The following is a 16596-nucleotide window of genomic DNA, read 5'->3' on the forward strand; positions in this document are numbered from 1 at the left end:
TTGTGCACTCCTTACCTCACTTGTTACTAAGACACTTATAGTTTTATCACTGCTTACTAAGACACTTTATAGTTTTATCACTGCTTACTAAGACACTTTATAGTTTCACTGAGACACTTTATAGTTTATAGTTTATTTTTATTTCTAATTCTGCCTTTCTTTTATTGTTTATTACTGTTATATTTTCTGTAACTCTGGCACAGCAATTTCCTTCGGGATTAATAAAGTTGTTCTTATTCTTATTCTTATTCTTTTTTTTTTCTATTGCTTGAACATGTTCATGTGTCAACGACAGCATCACCGCATGAAAAATAACATTTAGAAAACTTTGTCAAAAAGGAAGTTGGAATCGGCAGTGGTCTGAGAGCTCCTCCTCTGGTGGATTAAGATGTTACAGGAGGGGTTTTTGTTCAGCTCTGCAGGAGGTTTGTGTTATTGTGGGTGTCTGGCACAGTAATACACTGCACTGTCTGCAGGCTGCAGGTTCTGTCCTTTTAAAGTCACAATGTTACTGGAAGAATCGACTTCAATATTGAACTGGTTCTTCAGTGAATCTTTCCAGTATGTTGTGGATCCACGACGACCACTGACAATCCACTCCAGTCCTTTCCCTGCAGGTTGTCTGATCCAAGCTGTCCGGTAGGTGCTAACAGAATAGGAGACCTGACAGGTGATGTTCAGAGGTCGACCAGGCTGCACAGTCACAGAGGCTGGCTGTGTCAACTGGTAACCCTTGACACCTGTGGAGGAAACCATGTTGAATGTAGAAAGAATAAGAGTCAGTGTGCCGTGATGGTACTGTCAGTGTCTCTGCCTCAGTGATACTCACAGGATCCAGCAGTCAGCAGCAGCAGCAGCAGCAGAGATACAGACAACATGGTGCTACTGAAGAGGACCTGAGGGGAACTTCTCTCCTTCTCCTGCAGCCGACAACAGGAAGGCAACGTTTTATTGCTGAATGGCGGTAAGTTCGATTTGCATAGCAAAACACTGACTTTTAACACAGGTCGAATTTGCCGAACGATGATTTGAAAATTGACGCCGGTGGTTTTGTCTTCACGTCGACACACTCGGATCTCATAATTTGATGATTTCATTCATACAATTGTGATCGATACTACTTGTTTTAAGATCCGTGCACGAGCGGACGCAAGATCCCTTTGTACAAATCTCACTTCACACACCAGCCTGTTTTTTTTGTTTCAAACTTTGATAGAATCCAATGTTCCCTCCACAAGAATTTAACAGAAGATAAAGGACTTTTCTAAAGTGAATATCAAAGTGTTTTTCTGACACATTAGATGGGCTGATGTGCTTTTCAAGAAGGAAAAGTTTGCATCGATCGCCTCCGATGGGTTCATGAAATGGATCTGGGAAACTCACGTATAGATGAACGGAGACGAAATGCGTTTATGAAGGAATATTTGTATCTGGATTTGTCAGTTGCCACTGTTGACATGCTCATCCACTCCTAAGTAAACATTTGAAAGTGCTTCCTGGTGCTCATTAAAAAGTAGTAAGTGCATGAATAACTATATTCCACACACACATCCTGTATGTGTGCAGCTGCCTCAGTATTTGTGCAGGGCTTCTTGTGGTGTGTGTTGTCGTGGGACGTCGTACGCAGTAATACACTGCTGTGTCTCCAGGCTGCAGGTTTTGTCCTTTAAGTGTCACCGTTCCGGCAGAAGTGTCTCGACTGTAGCTGAACTTGTTCTTCAAAACATCATTCTGGTAAAAACCCCCTCCCCCCCACATATGAGAAATCCAGTCCATGGGTTTTCCTTCACCCTGTCTGACCCAACCGGTCGCATAGTTGTCGTCGGTGACGGAATAACCAGAGAGCTGACAGGTGATGGCGACAGACTGTCCGGGCTGCACGACGACTGAGTCTGACTGAATGAGATCCAGACCGTTCACACCTGTGGAAACACCACAACATTATTACGGCCGTCTGACGACGGTGTTTCCGAGCGGTCGATCGGAGGGAAAGTTCCTCACAGGATCCGGCGGTCAGCGGCAACATCGGCACGACAGAGAACATGGTGGACCGATGCGACTCTCCCGTCTTCTCGCCGACACGCAAACTCCACCTCCTTATGACTGACATTCATTTGCATTTTCAACATGAATAATCGATTTGTTTGATTTTCCTTTGCTTATTCACCCGAGACTTTGTTTCTGGACGGTTATATAACGGAGACAGAAGGAAAACAAAGCTGAAATCTCACATGGAAACAAACTCTTCTTTCTTATTTAAGCCTGACATTTAGTTCAGATAATAAGCTTTTGAAGATTTATAGGAATTAACATTTGGTTTCTCACTTATTTGATGCAAATTAAAACAAATGTTGCACCAGAGCGGAAAGGCTCAACAGATGTTAAGGAACCGAAAATATAAAAACAACATGCGTGAAAACATCATTCTCGTTTCTAGTTTCAAAATTCTGCAAGTTGTGCAAATCGTAGAGCTTTAAATAACTGGAATTCATTCAATTTTAAATGTTGAATGTACATTTGATGAGATATATTTCATTTGTCTGACAGAATGAAAAAATTTCAACACTTCTTTGAATTCATTTTTGTCAGAATGTGGAATCTGGGTAAAAAGTCGTTTTATCAAGATTTAACATTCTGACAAAAAAAAAAAAAAATTTTTTTTTTTTTTTTTACTTGTAGAGTCACTTAGAATAACTTGGAGAGGAGCGTACTTTTCTATTTCCACAAAATGTTCAAAATGACAGTAAGAACCAAAGGCAAACAATTATTTCAGGATTGATGAAAAATAGATTTTTATAGCTCATGTTTGTATCATGTTGTAAGAACTTGAATTTGCCAAGAAAGAATAAAATCCCTCCAACCTTTAAAACAATTGAGAATTTAGAAGGTCCAACCCTAAAGCCAACGCCGCTGTCTGTCACTGAGGACTGTGTTCAAAAAGAGATTTTTGATATCATATGAAAGTGTTCTGAAATGGTCTGAGAGCTCCTCCTCTGGTGGATTAAGATGTTACAAGAGGGGTTTTTGTTCAGCTCTGCAGGTGGTTTGTGTTATTGTGGGTCTCTGGCACAGTAATACACTGCACTGTCTGCAGGCTGCATGTTCTGTCCTTTTAAAGTCACAATGTTTCTGGAAGAATCGACTTCAATATTGAACTGGTTCTTCAATGAATCTTTCCAGTGTGTTGTTTTTCCACGACGACCAATGACAATCCACTCCAGGCCTTTCCCTGCAGGTTGTCTGATCCAAGCTGTCCAGCCGTCGCTGATAGAATAGGAGACCTGACAGGTGATGGTCAGAGGTCCACCAGACTGCACAGTCACAGAGGCTGGCTGTGTCAACTGTTCACCCTTGACACCTGTGGAGGAAACCATGTTGAATGTAGAAGGAATAAGAGTCAGTGTGCCGTGATGGTACTGTCAGTGTCTCTGCCTCAGTGATACTCACAGGATCCAGCAGTCAGCAGCAGCAGCAGCAGCAGAGATACAGACAACATGGTGCTACTGAAGAGGACCTGAGGGGAACTTCTCTTCTCCTGACTTTTTCAAGACGTCCCATGTTTATATCGGCCAGTAAGGAGGGACACTTTGCATACAAACAAAACATGCTGGATGCAAACAAAGGAGCCAAAACTCGCACATGTATATAATAATTGGATGATTTCATGCATTAAATCATTATCTTCACTGCTTTCATGAAGATCCATGCTGCAGTGGACACTTCAGATCCATGAGAGATCATCTTTTTAACAATAACTCATGGAAAGACCAGTCAAACACTGGATTTAAAGATCAAATTCTGAATAACACTTTCCTCATGGCAGCCTTTCACTCACTTATCAATAAGATCAATAAATAGTGTATATTATGGTCATCCTGTCATTACACATGTTGGTCCTCAAAGGTCACATTGTTTTCACAGAAAATATGTATCAGATGTTGTGGGTTGTTTGGTTTTTTTGCCTTATTTTTTAACCTTCCTCTCAAGTCTGTGTCTGTTTTCCCAGTAGAGGATCAAGAGTTGCACCTGCAAATCCTTCCAAACAAGCCCTCCATCATTACACATCTCTGCATTGTGTTTTTTCTGACGTCTCCTCGATTCCAGTCTGGCGTCATCAGACCTGCAGCTCGCTTAGATGATTCCCACCTCCAAAGATAACATGAAAACATCCTGTAGGCCTCTGCGAGTCCACAGCCTGGAGGAGAAGGAGTAGAAAGGTGACAGCTATGACAAACTAAGCTCTCAAAGATGAGTTCAGAAGGTAAAATTCTCACCTTTGGTCAGGATTGTGCTCCAGACCACGCATGAAAAGTCTCTGCAAGTCTAGTTTGTATTGTAGTCACCAGGTTTTAAGTCACAGGTTATAATAACAATCATACCTCTATTGGTTTGTTACAGATTTTTTTTTTTTGGTTGTATTTAAACCTCCCAAATTGTCCCCAAATTATGATTCTCAGAAGATAAGGTCCGATATTCCTCTCTTAGTCCGGCAGTTGTGAAATTCACATCATACACAGAGATCCTGTACAAAACAAATGCAAAGGTCAAACTGGAAAGAAAAAAAAAAAAAAAACATTGTGTGAGAGTCATTCTCCAAAGATACCTGATATTTCTGGAGTAAAAACATACATTCATACTATTTTGAGTGTTTTTTTTCCAAGTGCAGCCTCAGGGCGGCACAGGCCAGTGTCTTTCTGAGCTGGTTGCAAGCCCTGAGACAGTGTCTATCATCAGAATTCACCCCCTTGGATGTTTTACCGTTTTAGTGTTTTCACAAATCAATCATGATCGGTAAAATGTGGCTTTTTAACAGAAAAAATTATCTGAAAAAATTCTTTAATGTCCAAGTGAAAACAGATTTCTACAAAGAAATGTCAATGAAATAAAAATATATAAAGAAATATAATTGTTTGCATAATTAATCACCCCCTTTTTAAGTTAATACATGAAGACTCCAAGCAATGGATGGATACAAAAAAAAAATCCAAAAAATCCATTATTTTCAAATCCAAATGATTTCCAAATGTGAATCTGCTAAGATCAGGTGGCCCTCGTGACCGTGCAAGTAGGAGACAAGTGAAAGAAGCAACCAAGAGCGCTACGACTACTCTGAAGGAGTTGCAAGTGCACAAATGCTGCAGTGCATGTGGGAATAAATGGGATTCAATGCTACACTTACATGCTTTTGAGCCATCAAACTACTGTGTACACTTTAAATGGATGGATCTGCATAGATAGATCGATCGATAGATCGATAGATAGATAGATAGAGACATATAAAAATAAAATGTCCTGTTACTTCAACCGTCTCCTGATGATATATACAAGTTATGCAATCAATCATCTCTTTGGTCTTCCTTTAGACCTCCAATTCCAGCACCGTCTACCAATATATTCACCATCCCTCCTCTGAACATGACCCAACCACCTCTGAACTTCCCTCCAAAACATCTAACATTGTGCCGTTTGTCCGATGGACTCATTCTTGATCCTATCCGTCCTGGTCACTCCCAAAGAGAACCTCAACATCTTCATCTCTGCGACCTCCAGACCTCCACTGTTTCTAGACCAAACAGCGTCACCGGTCTCACCATTGTCTTGTCTACGTTTCCTTTCATCGAAACAGAATAATGGACAATACCCCTAGAGTCTCACAAGAGGGGGAGAGGATGACAGACCCAACAGGATGGATATGACGGTTAAGGCAGCAGAAAACGCATGGATAACCAAACAACACTAGTGTTCGATGTAAAATGCCATTGTGGGAAGCTTTGCAAGAATGCAAGGGGGCTTAAAATACATCAGTCAAAGACCGAATGTGGAAAAGGGAAGAAGCAGATGCATTACATGGACTAACCCTCTAAATACTCCCTTGTGCACCCAAGCTACAACAGAAGGAGTTCATTGGCCTCAAGCAAACAACAACACTACATGGAACCAACGAGAGTACTGGAGTTCTGGAGTCGAAGGGCAGCAGTGGAACTCAGGGTAATATGCCAAACAGGAGGGCGTAAGAGATCTTACTATTGAGGATGGAGATCAAGAACCTTAATCAGGAGTTCAAATTAGCAAATGCTGAAGAAAAGGAAGGCATTTAAGATCTGACCGGTGGACTTCGAGGACAACTCTACAGACCGAGGAGGGCTGAAATGTCTCTAAAACTTGGGAAGGCAAAGTGAGCTAAGTTCAATAAGGACCCTTCCAAAACTCCAAAACCAAAGGAGAGCCACAGTGACATCCTCAGGAACCAGACCTGTAGTGCTCAGCCAAAGATCAGCAGAACTGCTGGAACTCCTCAGGAAGAGCTCGGTGAACCAACATGGTGAGAAGTCCCAGACATTGTAGAAAAAGCCTGTTCAGCGTCTGCCCCAAAAACCGAGCGCTTTAAGATAAGATAAGATAAGAGATAAGAATGGACAACAGAATGGAACCGTAAGGGTGAAAAGTAGACAGCCAAAACTGAATGACGATTTAAATCGAGGAATGTCAAGAGCAATGACAAGGGTGAAATAAATAAACAAAAATAGGCAGGATGCGTGCAGGCTGGGACCAACAAGGATACAAAAGACAGCAGAGTTAAGGCATGACGTGAATGGGGTGAGGTAGGGAGGATGTGTGCCGTCCTATAACTTATAAAATATACAAGAGATGCCCGATGCTCCTCTGCAAGCTGTGGAAAGTGTTGCAGAGGATATGGGCAAAAGGTATTATTCCATCATCCTCGAAAGTAAGCAGAGGAGGGTTTTGCTCTCAAAGAAATGGACTCCGGTATCAGCCAGTTCAGGAATCATTTCTCTCCAAAGTGTGGAACGCAAGATCTTCTTTTCTGTCCTGGCAAAAAGGATGACTGCCTACATGGTAAAGAACATATGTATCAACACGTTAGTCCAGAAGGGGGCGGCATGGCGGTGCAGCGGTTCGCTCTTCGGCCTCACAGCATGAAGGACCCTGGTTCCATTCCGACAAGGGGGACCTTGTTCTTGGAACATACGGGTGTCCTCAACCAGCTGATTCAGGAGGCCAAGGAGAGCAAAGGAAAATCTAACGGGTGTCTGGCTCAACCTGACCGAAGCATACAAGGTCAGTCCCTCATGGCCTCATCGGCATGGCTATGGAGCACTACCACATCCCCTGTTACAGCAGGGGAATGATTACTAGCTACCTCAAAGGGTTCAAACTATGGTTCAAAACAGACGGATGTGGGAATCCTAACGGGTTGCACCATCTCCCCCATCCTGTTCGTCATGGGAACGGACCTGCTTATAAAGGCTGCAGGAAAGGAATCTAGTGGACCATCAAAAAGAGACTTTATGGACGACCTCACTATCACGACTTCTGCAAATCAGATGGATCCGGAAGTTACTTAGTGAGTTCCTTTGGGGCGGAAGCGCAACATGGGAGCCCCTGCAGCGCATGGTGAATACATCCAGAAAGATTATCGGTGCACCTTTCCCCTCCCTGCAAGACATACGGTATGCACCTGCAAAGCTCTCACAATTTTGGGGGATGAAAACCACCCAGCATACAATTTGTTTAGCCTCCTGCCCTCTGGGAAGAGATACAGGGGCCTCCGTTCAAGCACCACCAAACTCACCAACGGCTTCATCCAGCTGGCCGTCAGGATGCTGAACCTTCTGTTTTGTTATAAATATGATTATAGATATGAGTGTGAACATTGCAATACAACAGTAAGTTGAATCTAGTGCAATAAGACGTTTGAGTGCAGCTTGATGTGCAACTCACAAAGTGTAGGTGCAAGAAGTTTAGTTTAGCCTGATCTTACTTGACAAGCACACCAGCTTTTCTCGGTTTAGTTTTAGACTTAACTTATTTCTGGTTACTGTAGTAACTAAATGTTATTTATTATTTTTGTTGCTATTGCTACACTTGACACACTAAGGTGTCTACGCATGGGATTGTGAGAAACGTCATTTCAACTCCTTTGTCCAGTGGATGAGAAAGGAAATGTAGCTTCTGTCGTAAAATCGATAATAAAATCTAATCCGGTCCGACTGCCTATTTTTCTATTTCGTATTTTTGATCTGAGTCTAAAATTGAAATGATGAAAAACACTGCATTTCTCCTTTATGATCACGAGTTATACAAGGATTCATATGGCCTTCAATGCTTTGTACTTCTCAATAATATTCCTTATTTATAATAATAATATGATAATAATAATTTATAATAATATGTCATGTTTCAAATGAACCCAGACAGACTTTTTCCTCTAAATTTTGGTAAAAAAAAAACAAAAAACTTAGATTTGTTTGTTTTATTTGCCATTTGCATGGAAATAATACTGGACATTTGAAGTTGGTACAGGGACCAATAATAAATAGTAGTAAAAGCTGAGGTAGTATTTTTAAAATATAAATGTTTACAACTGTTTCAGGTAGAGTGCATGTGTTGTGAAAATGATTTAAAAAATAATGAGCTATCTTGATGTGTTTAATTGTGTTTTATTGTGACACAGATGACGAAAAAAACATGCTCACCATATTTGACTGTTTATTTCTGCAACCATGAAATGTAAAAATGTATTTTAAATGAATCTCAAACAGCGGCGGACAAACCGAGGGGCACAAAAAAAATGGCCTAAAATGAACTCGGACAAGTGAAGTGGGATCTGTCCACGATCCATCATCATTTAGTCTGAAACAAACAAAACAAAAAACAAAACTAGAGGTTAGTTGACATTTCTGTGTGGTGTTTACATACATAATTACACATACATACTTTTTATTGTTGTTATACACTCGCATACTGTGTAGAAATGGAAGAAATTGTGCAGGAAAAATATGAAATTGATGCATCTATTGTCAAAAAGTGCATTTTATACTTCACTTTTTATTCCACCTGTTACCATGAAATGCCGTGGAAAAAATGCTTTTCACCCGATTGGTCCAAAAATGATTTATTCAACGTAAATAATGTGTCTTGGTACATTTAATTGGCAGAACTATACAATGCTTTTCCACAAGATGGCAATACAGGAGTGTTTAGTGATGCTTTGAGTGAAACAGCGAAGAATATTGTGACCCAGATAAAGGTCCATTTATGAGTGGTGGTCAGAAAAATGTAAAAAAAGTAAAAGTAAAAAAATAAAAAAAAGATGAGCTCAAGAAAATTCAATAAAAAGTTATATTGTGTTTCTGCAAGAATATTAGCTTTGCGTTAAACCAAACACAGCCGGATTTCACACTGAGTAGGTACATTGAGACAAGTTTAATTCTATTTCATTAAAAAACATAATTGACATATTTATTCAGTGGTGATTTTTCCAATGTAAAATACAAACAACTATATTTATCCCGAAGGAAATTGTTGTGCCAGAGTTTCAAGTAAAACATAATAATAAATAAGAGTAGGAAATTGTATAAACAGCACAAAAAAAGGGGGGGAAGAGTAAGAAATACAAATAAAACTATAAAGCGTCTAAGTAACAAGTCAAGGCTATAAAGTGGCTATAAAGATTTTGAGATTCCCTGCAGCTGAAGGGAGAGGAATTATCCCAAGTAATTTAAATAAGTGACTTTCGGCTGTTGTCTACCACCGTTAAATGATCGAGATGATTATTATTATCATTTAAACCAGGCGTGCCCAGTACGTCGATCGCAAAGGTAGTGTGTGTAGATGGCATGGCATTAAAACGTTAGACGTCAGCCTATCATCCGCATTATGAAATTTGTCACTTGACTGACAGTCGGTTCGTCCAATCGGACCTTTTCTGTCACTGCGCATCTGCACATAGCGTGCGTTCTAGCAAGCTAGCGAGCTAGCATCCAATTTATGTCTTCTAAATGTATGGGTATAAAAATGTATGGTAAGTAAAAAGACTAAAACGGAATGGGAGGTGGACTTTTCTTTTTTTTTTATTGCCATTTTCAACGTGCGTTTGCCTCATCTGCCATTGCTATACCAAAAAAAGGGAATAACATATTTACCAAAAAAGTACTCTGTTGTAGCGTGCCATAGGGGTTATGCAAGATCCCCAAACATTTATTGCGTTAAGTGTACTCACTAAATATTTATTCAGCATTTTTAGTGGAGGTAGATCATTTTCACATGGTCATTTGAAAAGTAGCTCACAAGGCGAAAAAGTGTGATTTAAACAGTAATAGAACGTCATGTCAGTTGTCGTGACAAGAGAGCGAAAGTGAAATTTGTCCAAAGTCATTAAAATACGGGACATTTTCAGAAATCCCTTTTGTTTCCAACCTGAAGAGAGCTCATAAAGGGAGCGAAAACAAAAAATCAGATATAAAGATACTGAAAATTTTACCTTGATGAGCGTGGTCACCAAACAATAGAGGATAGAGACGAGGAAAAGAACGAGGAAGGCGAAAGCCATATACCAGCTTTCCACTTCTACGTTGTTGTCGACGGAAACGTGAACCACGTCGTCTACGAAGTCGCATTGCGGCGACGCCTCTGCGTAAAAAGAGCAGACGCCAAATTTCAGGTCATTTATGTCAATTTTTCCACACGATTCCCCCCCTCTGTTTTGATGATATTGAATATAAATTGGATTTTATCTGTTGGCTCACCCAACACATCGGTGACGGTGGTCCGAAAAGGCCTCGCGGAAGACTCGTGCCCGACGGCGCAGGTGTAGGTGGATCCCCGGCCGGTTTTAGAAACGTTTAGGTTGCTGCTCATCGAGTAAGTGCTGCTTCCTGTATTTTTCCACGCCGGGCTGTTTGTGTAGGTCGCAGGCGGGAGCTTTTGACCGTCCCTTTCCCAGTACACGCTGATTTTAGGTGGGAAAAATCCAGAAACCAGGCAAACGAACGGGGCGTCGGAGGTAGATCGCTCCACCAATGTAGGGGGGATTATTTTCACCGTTGGTTCCTGCAGGCCTGGAGATACAAGATGAACACAACAAGTTGTTGTTTTGAAATACAGCGCGTCAAATCCGGCGATGATAACGATACCTTTGCTTTTGACGATGCGGTTCTCGTAGACCGTTTCCGAGCATTTGTGTTTCACGCCGCAAGACACTCGTTTATACGCGTCCCAGTCGTTTGCGGACACGTTCAGAAAACTCTGCAAGGTCTCCGTCCCGTTGTTGTGTCTCTCCGGTCGTCCCGTTTCAACGTTCTGCGTGTCGAGTTGGTCGCCGACCCGCCATGAAACGGTGAAGTCCCACAGAAGAGAACTGACTAGGAGACAGGAGATGGTCACGTTTTCGCCGGTTTTGGACTCCAGCGGTTGCGGTCCGGTGATAAAGACGTTGACTTCCTGACAGGATTGTGGAGTTACTAAAACAAAACAAACAAAAAAAATCGTCATTGAAAAAAAACTTGCGCGTTTCTTTGGACTGTTTACGGAACCGTAGGACGATTCAATCACCTGAGCAGAAGCTGATGTTCTCCCGAACGAGAACGCCTTGTTTCAGTGACCTGTCGGACACTTGACAAGTGAAGTCCATGCCGCTTCTCCAGTGTTTTAGGGGGACGTGTATTTGACTGATGACCGCTACGTGTCCATCGGAAGCCAAACTGGTGGCGGTTGAGCTTGAAAATTCCTTCTGAGACTGATAAAACCATTGAATTTTGGGTTCGAAACCAGAAGAATAGCACAAGAGCGTCTGGTTTTCTGACCCTCCGCTTGGCGCTAGGAGAAGTTTTAACGACGGCTTCACTAAAGTGAAAGGATACCAGTATTAATAAAGCTTAAATTGAAGGAGGACTCATCAACGGAGGGGCCGCTCACCAAAAAGATTGCCGATGGGGTTTGACTGGTATCTGCTGGAGAAGCCCTGGGTAACACTGCAGATAAAATTTGTGTCACTTTCCCAGTAGCTTTCAGGAACCTTGAATTGCCGACTGATGGTATGAGGGCCTGGAGCTTGAGGACGAACAAGGTACTGTTGGCTGGGAATGCTGAGTCCGTTTGCCTGGAGGGTGATGAAGAGGTCCAGAGAGTCCATTTTGGTGACTTCACACTCCAGTATAGCAGTGCCATTCTTCAGCGGGTCTGGGTGGAGTCTCCTGATGTTAACTGTTGGAGCTTGAACTCCTGGGTGAAAACAACACCGAGTAAAATCTAGCGCTTTCAGAACGCTTTGACCGCCACCCCTCTGTTTCCTCTCTATCCTTAATCCCCCGGACCTGTGGTACGTCCTTTCCATCTTTATCTGTTTCGCCAACCTGTATAGATTCACCCTCCTTACTGTCAAATGGAGCATACAAGTCATTGTGCGCCCTTTGTTTTACCTTTGCTACCTCTATCTTCACCTTGCGTTGTATCTCCCTGAACTCCTGTCTGTTCTCTTCAGTCCTCTCAGTGTCCCACTTCTTATTTGCCAGCTGCTTTCTCTGTACATACTCCTGCCCTTCCCTGTCACCAGAGTCATCCTACAAAGCACCATCCTATGCTGTCTGGCTACACTCTAACCTACAACTACTTTGCAGTCACTGATCTCTTTCAGGTTACCTCGTCTATACAAGATGTAGTCTACCTGCGTGCTCCTACCTCTGCTCTTATAAGTTCCCCTATGTTCCTGTTTTTTCTGGAAAAAATTGTTCACTACTGCCTTTTCCATTGCTTTCAAAGCGCTCCAAACACTTTGACCGTCCCCCCCGCGCTCTCACCTGAGACTCGGACCGTTTCCTCGGTGTCCGAGAAGCACGGATGTTTGGCTTTGCATTTGAGAAGCTCGATGACTTTCCAGCGGTTGATGGGAATGATCAGACTGCTGCTGACGTGAGTTGCGTTTCTCTCATCGGTCTGTCGGTCAGCGGACTGGAGCTCGTCATCTATTAGCCAACTAACGGCAGCATCGAATATAGTTTGTACCAAACACGTCGCTTTCACTTCAGAATTTGTCGTCGTTACAGCGTCAAGGGATGGAAGCTCCACGTGCAGCAGAGGAGGCAAGCTGGGGAGTGCTGAAAAAATAAAAAACAGCAGTTTATACCCTTAAATATCAATCATTTGTCGGTGGTTTATACCGGAAATCAGTCTTGAACTGAGAGTGAGCAGCCATTTATACTTACTGTCACAAACACGTATAGTTTTGATCAAATTGTGAGAGTAACTGCATGAGAAAACCGAACCGCCCGTCCAGTCTTTTATATTTGGCTCGATCTCACTGCTGAGACTGTAAGTTCTCCGAGTCGCCTCGACGCTCCGCAGCTTTCTTTGGATCGGCTTGAAGTCTGCGACTTGGTCGTCCTTTTTCCAGGTGAGGCTCTGACTTTCAGGAAAAAAGCTGCCCCTCAAGACGCAGATCAGCTTGACCGGAGAGGCTCCGATTTTCCCGTCCCAGACCGGCTGCAAAGTCATTTTTGGAGACAAAGTCCGCAGGTCTGAGGAGCAAAAATTGCATTTTCAATTGGTCAGTTGGAAAAGCCGGAACCACCTCTTACTCAATATCTCCAAGACCAAGGGGACCACCCATGTACTTCTCTATTAGCATTCTCTAAGCAAATACTGCATCTGTAGTACTCATTCTAGGCATGAAGCCATACTGTTGTTCACAAATGCTGACTTCTGCCCTCAGTCTACTGTCCCCTACTCTTTCCTATAACTTTATTGTATGGCTCATCAACTTTATCCCTCAATAGTTGCCTTAATTCTGCACATCCCCGTTATTCTTAAAAATAGGCACCATCACACTTTGTCTCCATTCTTCAGGCATTTTCTCACTCTCTAATATCCTGTTGAATAATCTAATCAGAAACTCTACCGCTGCCTCCTCTGGACACTTCCACACCTCCACAGGTATATCATCAGGACCAACTGCCTTTCCACTCTTCAATGCCTTCCTCACTTCACTTTTACTAATCTGTGCTACTTTGTGGTCTACAATAGTCACCTCTTCTACCCTTGCCTCTCTTTCATTTTCCCCATTCATCAGCTCTACAAAGTACTCTTTCCATCTCCCCATCACTCTTCTAGCATCAGTCAATGCATTTCCCTTTCTGTCCTTAATCCCCCGGACCTGTTGTACATCCTTTCCATCTTATCTGTTTCGCCAACCTGTATAGATTCACCCTCCTTACTGTCAAATGGAGCATACAAGTCATTGTGCGCCCTTTGTTTTGCCTTTGCTGTCTCTATCTTCACCTTGCGTTGTATCTCCCTGTTCTCTTCAGTCCTCACAGTATCCCACTTCTTATTTGCCAACTGCTTTCTCTGTACATACTCCTGCCCTTCCCTGTCACAAGAGTCATCCTACAAAGCACCATCCTATGCTGTCTGGCTACACTCTAACCTACAACTACTTTGCAGTCACTGATCTCTTTCAGGTTACCTCGTCTATACAAGATGTAGTCTACCTGCGTGCTCCTACCTCTGCTCTTATAAGTTCCCCTATGTTCCTGTTTTTTCTGGAAAAAATTGTTCACTACAGCCTTTTCCATCGCTTTCAAAGCGCTCCAAACACTTTGACCGTCCCCCCCGCGCTCTCACCTGAGACTCGGACCGTTTCCTCGGTGTCCGAGAAGCACGGATGTTTGGCTTTGCATTTGAGAAGCTCGATGACTTTCCAGCGGCTGATGGGAATGATCAGACTGCTGCTGACGTGAGTTGCGTTTCTCTCATCGGTCTGTCGGTCAGCGGACTGGAGCTCGTCATCTATTAGCCAACTAACGGCAGCATCGAATATAGTTTGTACCAAACACGTCGCTTTCACTTCAGAATTTGTCGTTGTTACAGCGTCAAGGGATGGAAGCTCCACGTGCAGCAGAGGAGGCAAGCTGGGGAGTGCTGAAAAAATAAAAAACAGCAGTTTATACCCTTAAATATCAATCATTTGTCGGTGGTTTATACCGGAAATCAGTCTTGAACTGAGAGTGAGCAGCCATTTATACTTACTGTCACAAACACGTATGGTTTTGATCAAATTGTGAGAGTAACTGCATGAGAAAACCGAACCGCCCGTCCAGTCTTTTATATTTGGCTCGATCTCACTGCTGAGACTATAAGTTCTCCGAGTCGCCTTGACGCTCTGCAGCTTTCTTTGGATCGGCTTGAAGTCTGCGTCTTGGTCGTCCTTTTTCCAGGTGAGGCTCTGACTTTCAGGCAAAAAGCTGCCGCTCAAGACGCAGATCAGCTTGACCGGAGAGGCTCCGATTGTCCCGTCCCAGACCGGCTGCAAGGTCATATTTGGAGACGAAATCCGCGGGTCTGAGGAGCAAAAAAAAAAAATTGCATTTTCAATCGATCGCATTTATAAAAATGACCGGAATGATGGATTCATCGAGATTACTGGTGATTGATAAGCATTTCCGAGAAACTAACCAGAGTTTAAGAACATCAGCGGACCCTTAAAAGTTTCTCATCATTGTTTAAAACACATAATTTACATTGAAGTTGCGGGGAAAGTTATTGGCTGATTTCTGAATTCATCAATATCCATTATCTTTTAACAAATCTCTGTTCTTAAAAGCTCTACTAATAGTTTTTAGGGATGGTTTGTTTTGCAATCAACAGGATTGCTGTGCTTAATTAACATTTTATCAGGTGCAATGAAAACTTTCCTTATTTCATTATAAGGTGTTACGTACCTTTCGCATTGCCAACGTAATTATAAGTGAACCAGCTGGAGATATGACAAGGCTGAGAGTGTGTTATGCGAAACGTTACAGCGGAGAAGGTCGTCGTGGCGAGCGGCGAGAGCGGCGGGCGAAAAAAAAAAAAAAAAAAAAAAGGATGGGAAAAAAAGAAAAAAAAAAAGGACAAAAAGAAAAAAAAAAGAAAAAAAAAAGCAGAAGTGAAACCAAGCAAAAATCGACGGTGCGTCAACAAACTGCAGGTGCTGCCGGCGGTTTTAACAGTAAAAGAAATATATTTAAATATCTCACAAGATGTGAAAATGATTTTGCTGGACCTTAACAGAGAACTTATTTCACACGGATGAAAAAAGAAAATTTGCATTTCAACACGCAATGATGATTCCAGGTGTTGGATGACGAATGATGAAACTACTTTGTTGAAATAGAGAAGGAACAGACACATTATCTTATTACATTATCTTATTTGCATATGTTTATTTGGAATTATTATATATAGTGACAGACAGATGCTTACTTACAAAGATATTATCACGGACAGGAATTAACACACATATAAAGTCATTTCTTCACCAAGAGCTCTCCATGTTTCATTTGACCTGGAAAAAAAAAAATAAAAATAATAAATATATGTTTATATTTTCCGACCACATGCTACATGCACATTTTTCAGTATCACATTTTGTATTTTAATTGCAACATTTAGTTTCTTGGATCTTTCATTTCGCCTGCACTAAATTCAAATAATATTTCTGACAGCAAGGAAGTAATCATTGTATCTTTAATGAAAATATTACTATAGGTATCCAATTAAAGTATGTCGATGTGAACAATAATTTTATTTTATCTATTAACAGCAATAATGATAATAAACTTTTCTGTTCCACTTTTCTGTTTAGTTTAAATTAACAGGCCTTTTTAGGCTTATCATTGAATAAACATTAATAGCAGCCAGATATAGTTACAAATAATGTTGTCAAACCATTTTGAAATATTTAATGAATTCGGAATTAATCATTTTATTAATATTTGAGGTGATATCTAAGTGAGCATAACAATGACAAATACAATA

At 41.7% G+C, this 16596-nt stretch overlaps 1 protein-coding gene and 2 gene segments (V, D, J or C); all 3 read right to left on the reverse strand.

Annotated features, from left to right (window-relative positions):
* Window positions 1-432: 432 nt before the first annotated feature.
* On the reverse strand, window positions 433-878 carry LOC147230079 (Ig heavy chain V region 914-like). The segment is given in 2 exon segments: window positions 433-740; window positions 830-878. Coding segments are annotated over 2 exon segments (357 nt in total).
* A 363-nt stretch (window positions 879-1241) lies between these two features.
* Window positions 1242-3496, reverse strand: LOC147230080 (Ig heavy chain V region PJ14-like). The segment is given in 3 exon segments: window positions 1242-1370; window positions 1624-1922; window positions 3448-3496. Coding segments are annotated over 3 exon segments (477 nt in total).
* A 5013-nt stretch (window positions 3497-8509) lies between these two features.
* LOC147230081 (uncharacterized) overlaps window positions 8510-16596 on the reverse strand; it is a 44138-nt gene continuing 36051 nt past the window's right edge. The window contains exons 10-20 of the mRNA XM_086154387.1: window positions 15519-15570; window positions 14827-15138; window positions 14422-14718; window positions 13005-13316; window positions 12600-12896; window positions 11719-12024; window positions 11356-11646; window positions 10938-11264; window positions 10551-10862; window positions 10286-10434; window positions 8510-8655 (exon numbers count right to left, since the gene is read on the reverse strand). Of these exons, the coding sequence (XP_086010513.1) occupies window positions 8647-8655; window positions 10286-10434; window positions 10551-10862; window positions 10938-11264; window positions 11356-11646; window positions 11719-12024; window positions 12600-12896; window positions 13005-13316; window positions 14422-14718; window positions 14827-15138; window positions 15519-15570 (2664 nt within the window). The 3' untranslated portion in view covers window positions 8510-8646. The remainder of the gene's footprint in view (window positions 8656-10285; window positions 10435-10550; window positions 10863-10937; window positions 11265-11355; window positions 11647-11718; window positions 12025-12599; window positions 12897-13004; window positions 13317-14421; window positions 14719-14826; window positions 15139-15518; window positions 15571-16596) is intronic.

Source organism: Fistularia commersonii, chromosome 10 (genome assembly GCF_037954325.1).
Source record: "Fistularia commersonii isolate RoL2024-O1a breed Wild chromosome 10, RoL_Fcom_v1.0, whole genome shotgun sequence".
In the NCBI taxonomy this organism is placed as follows: domain Eukaryota; kingdom Metazoa; phylum Chordata; class Actinopteri; order Syngnathiformes; family Fistulariidae; genus Fistularia; species Fistularia commersonii.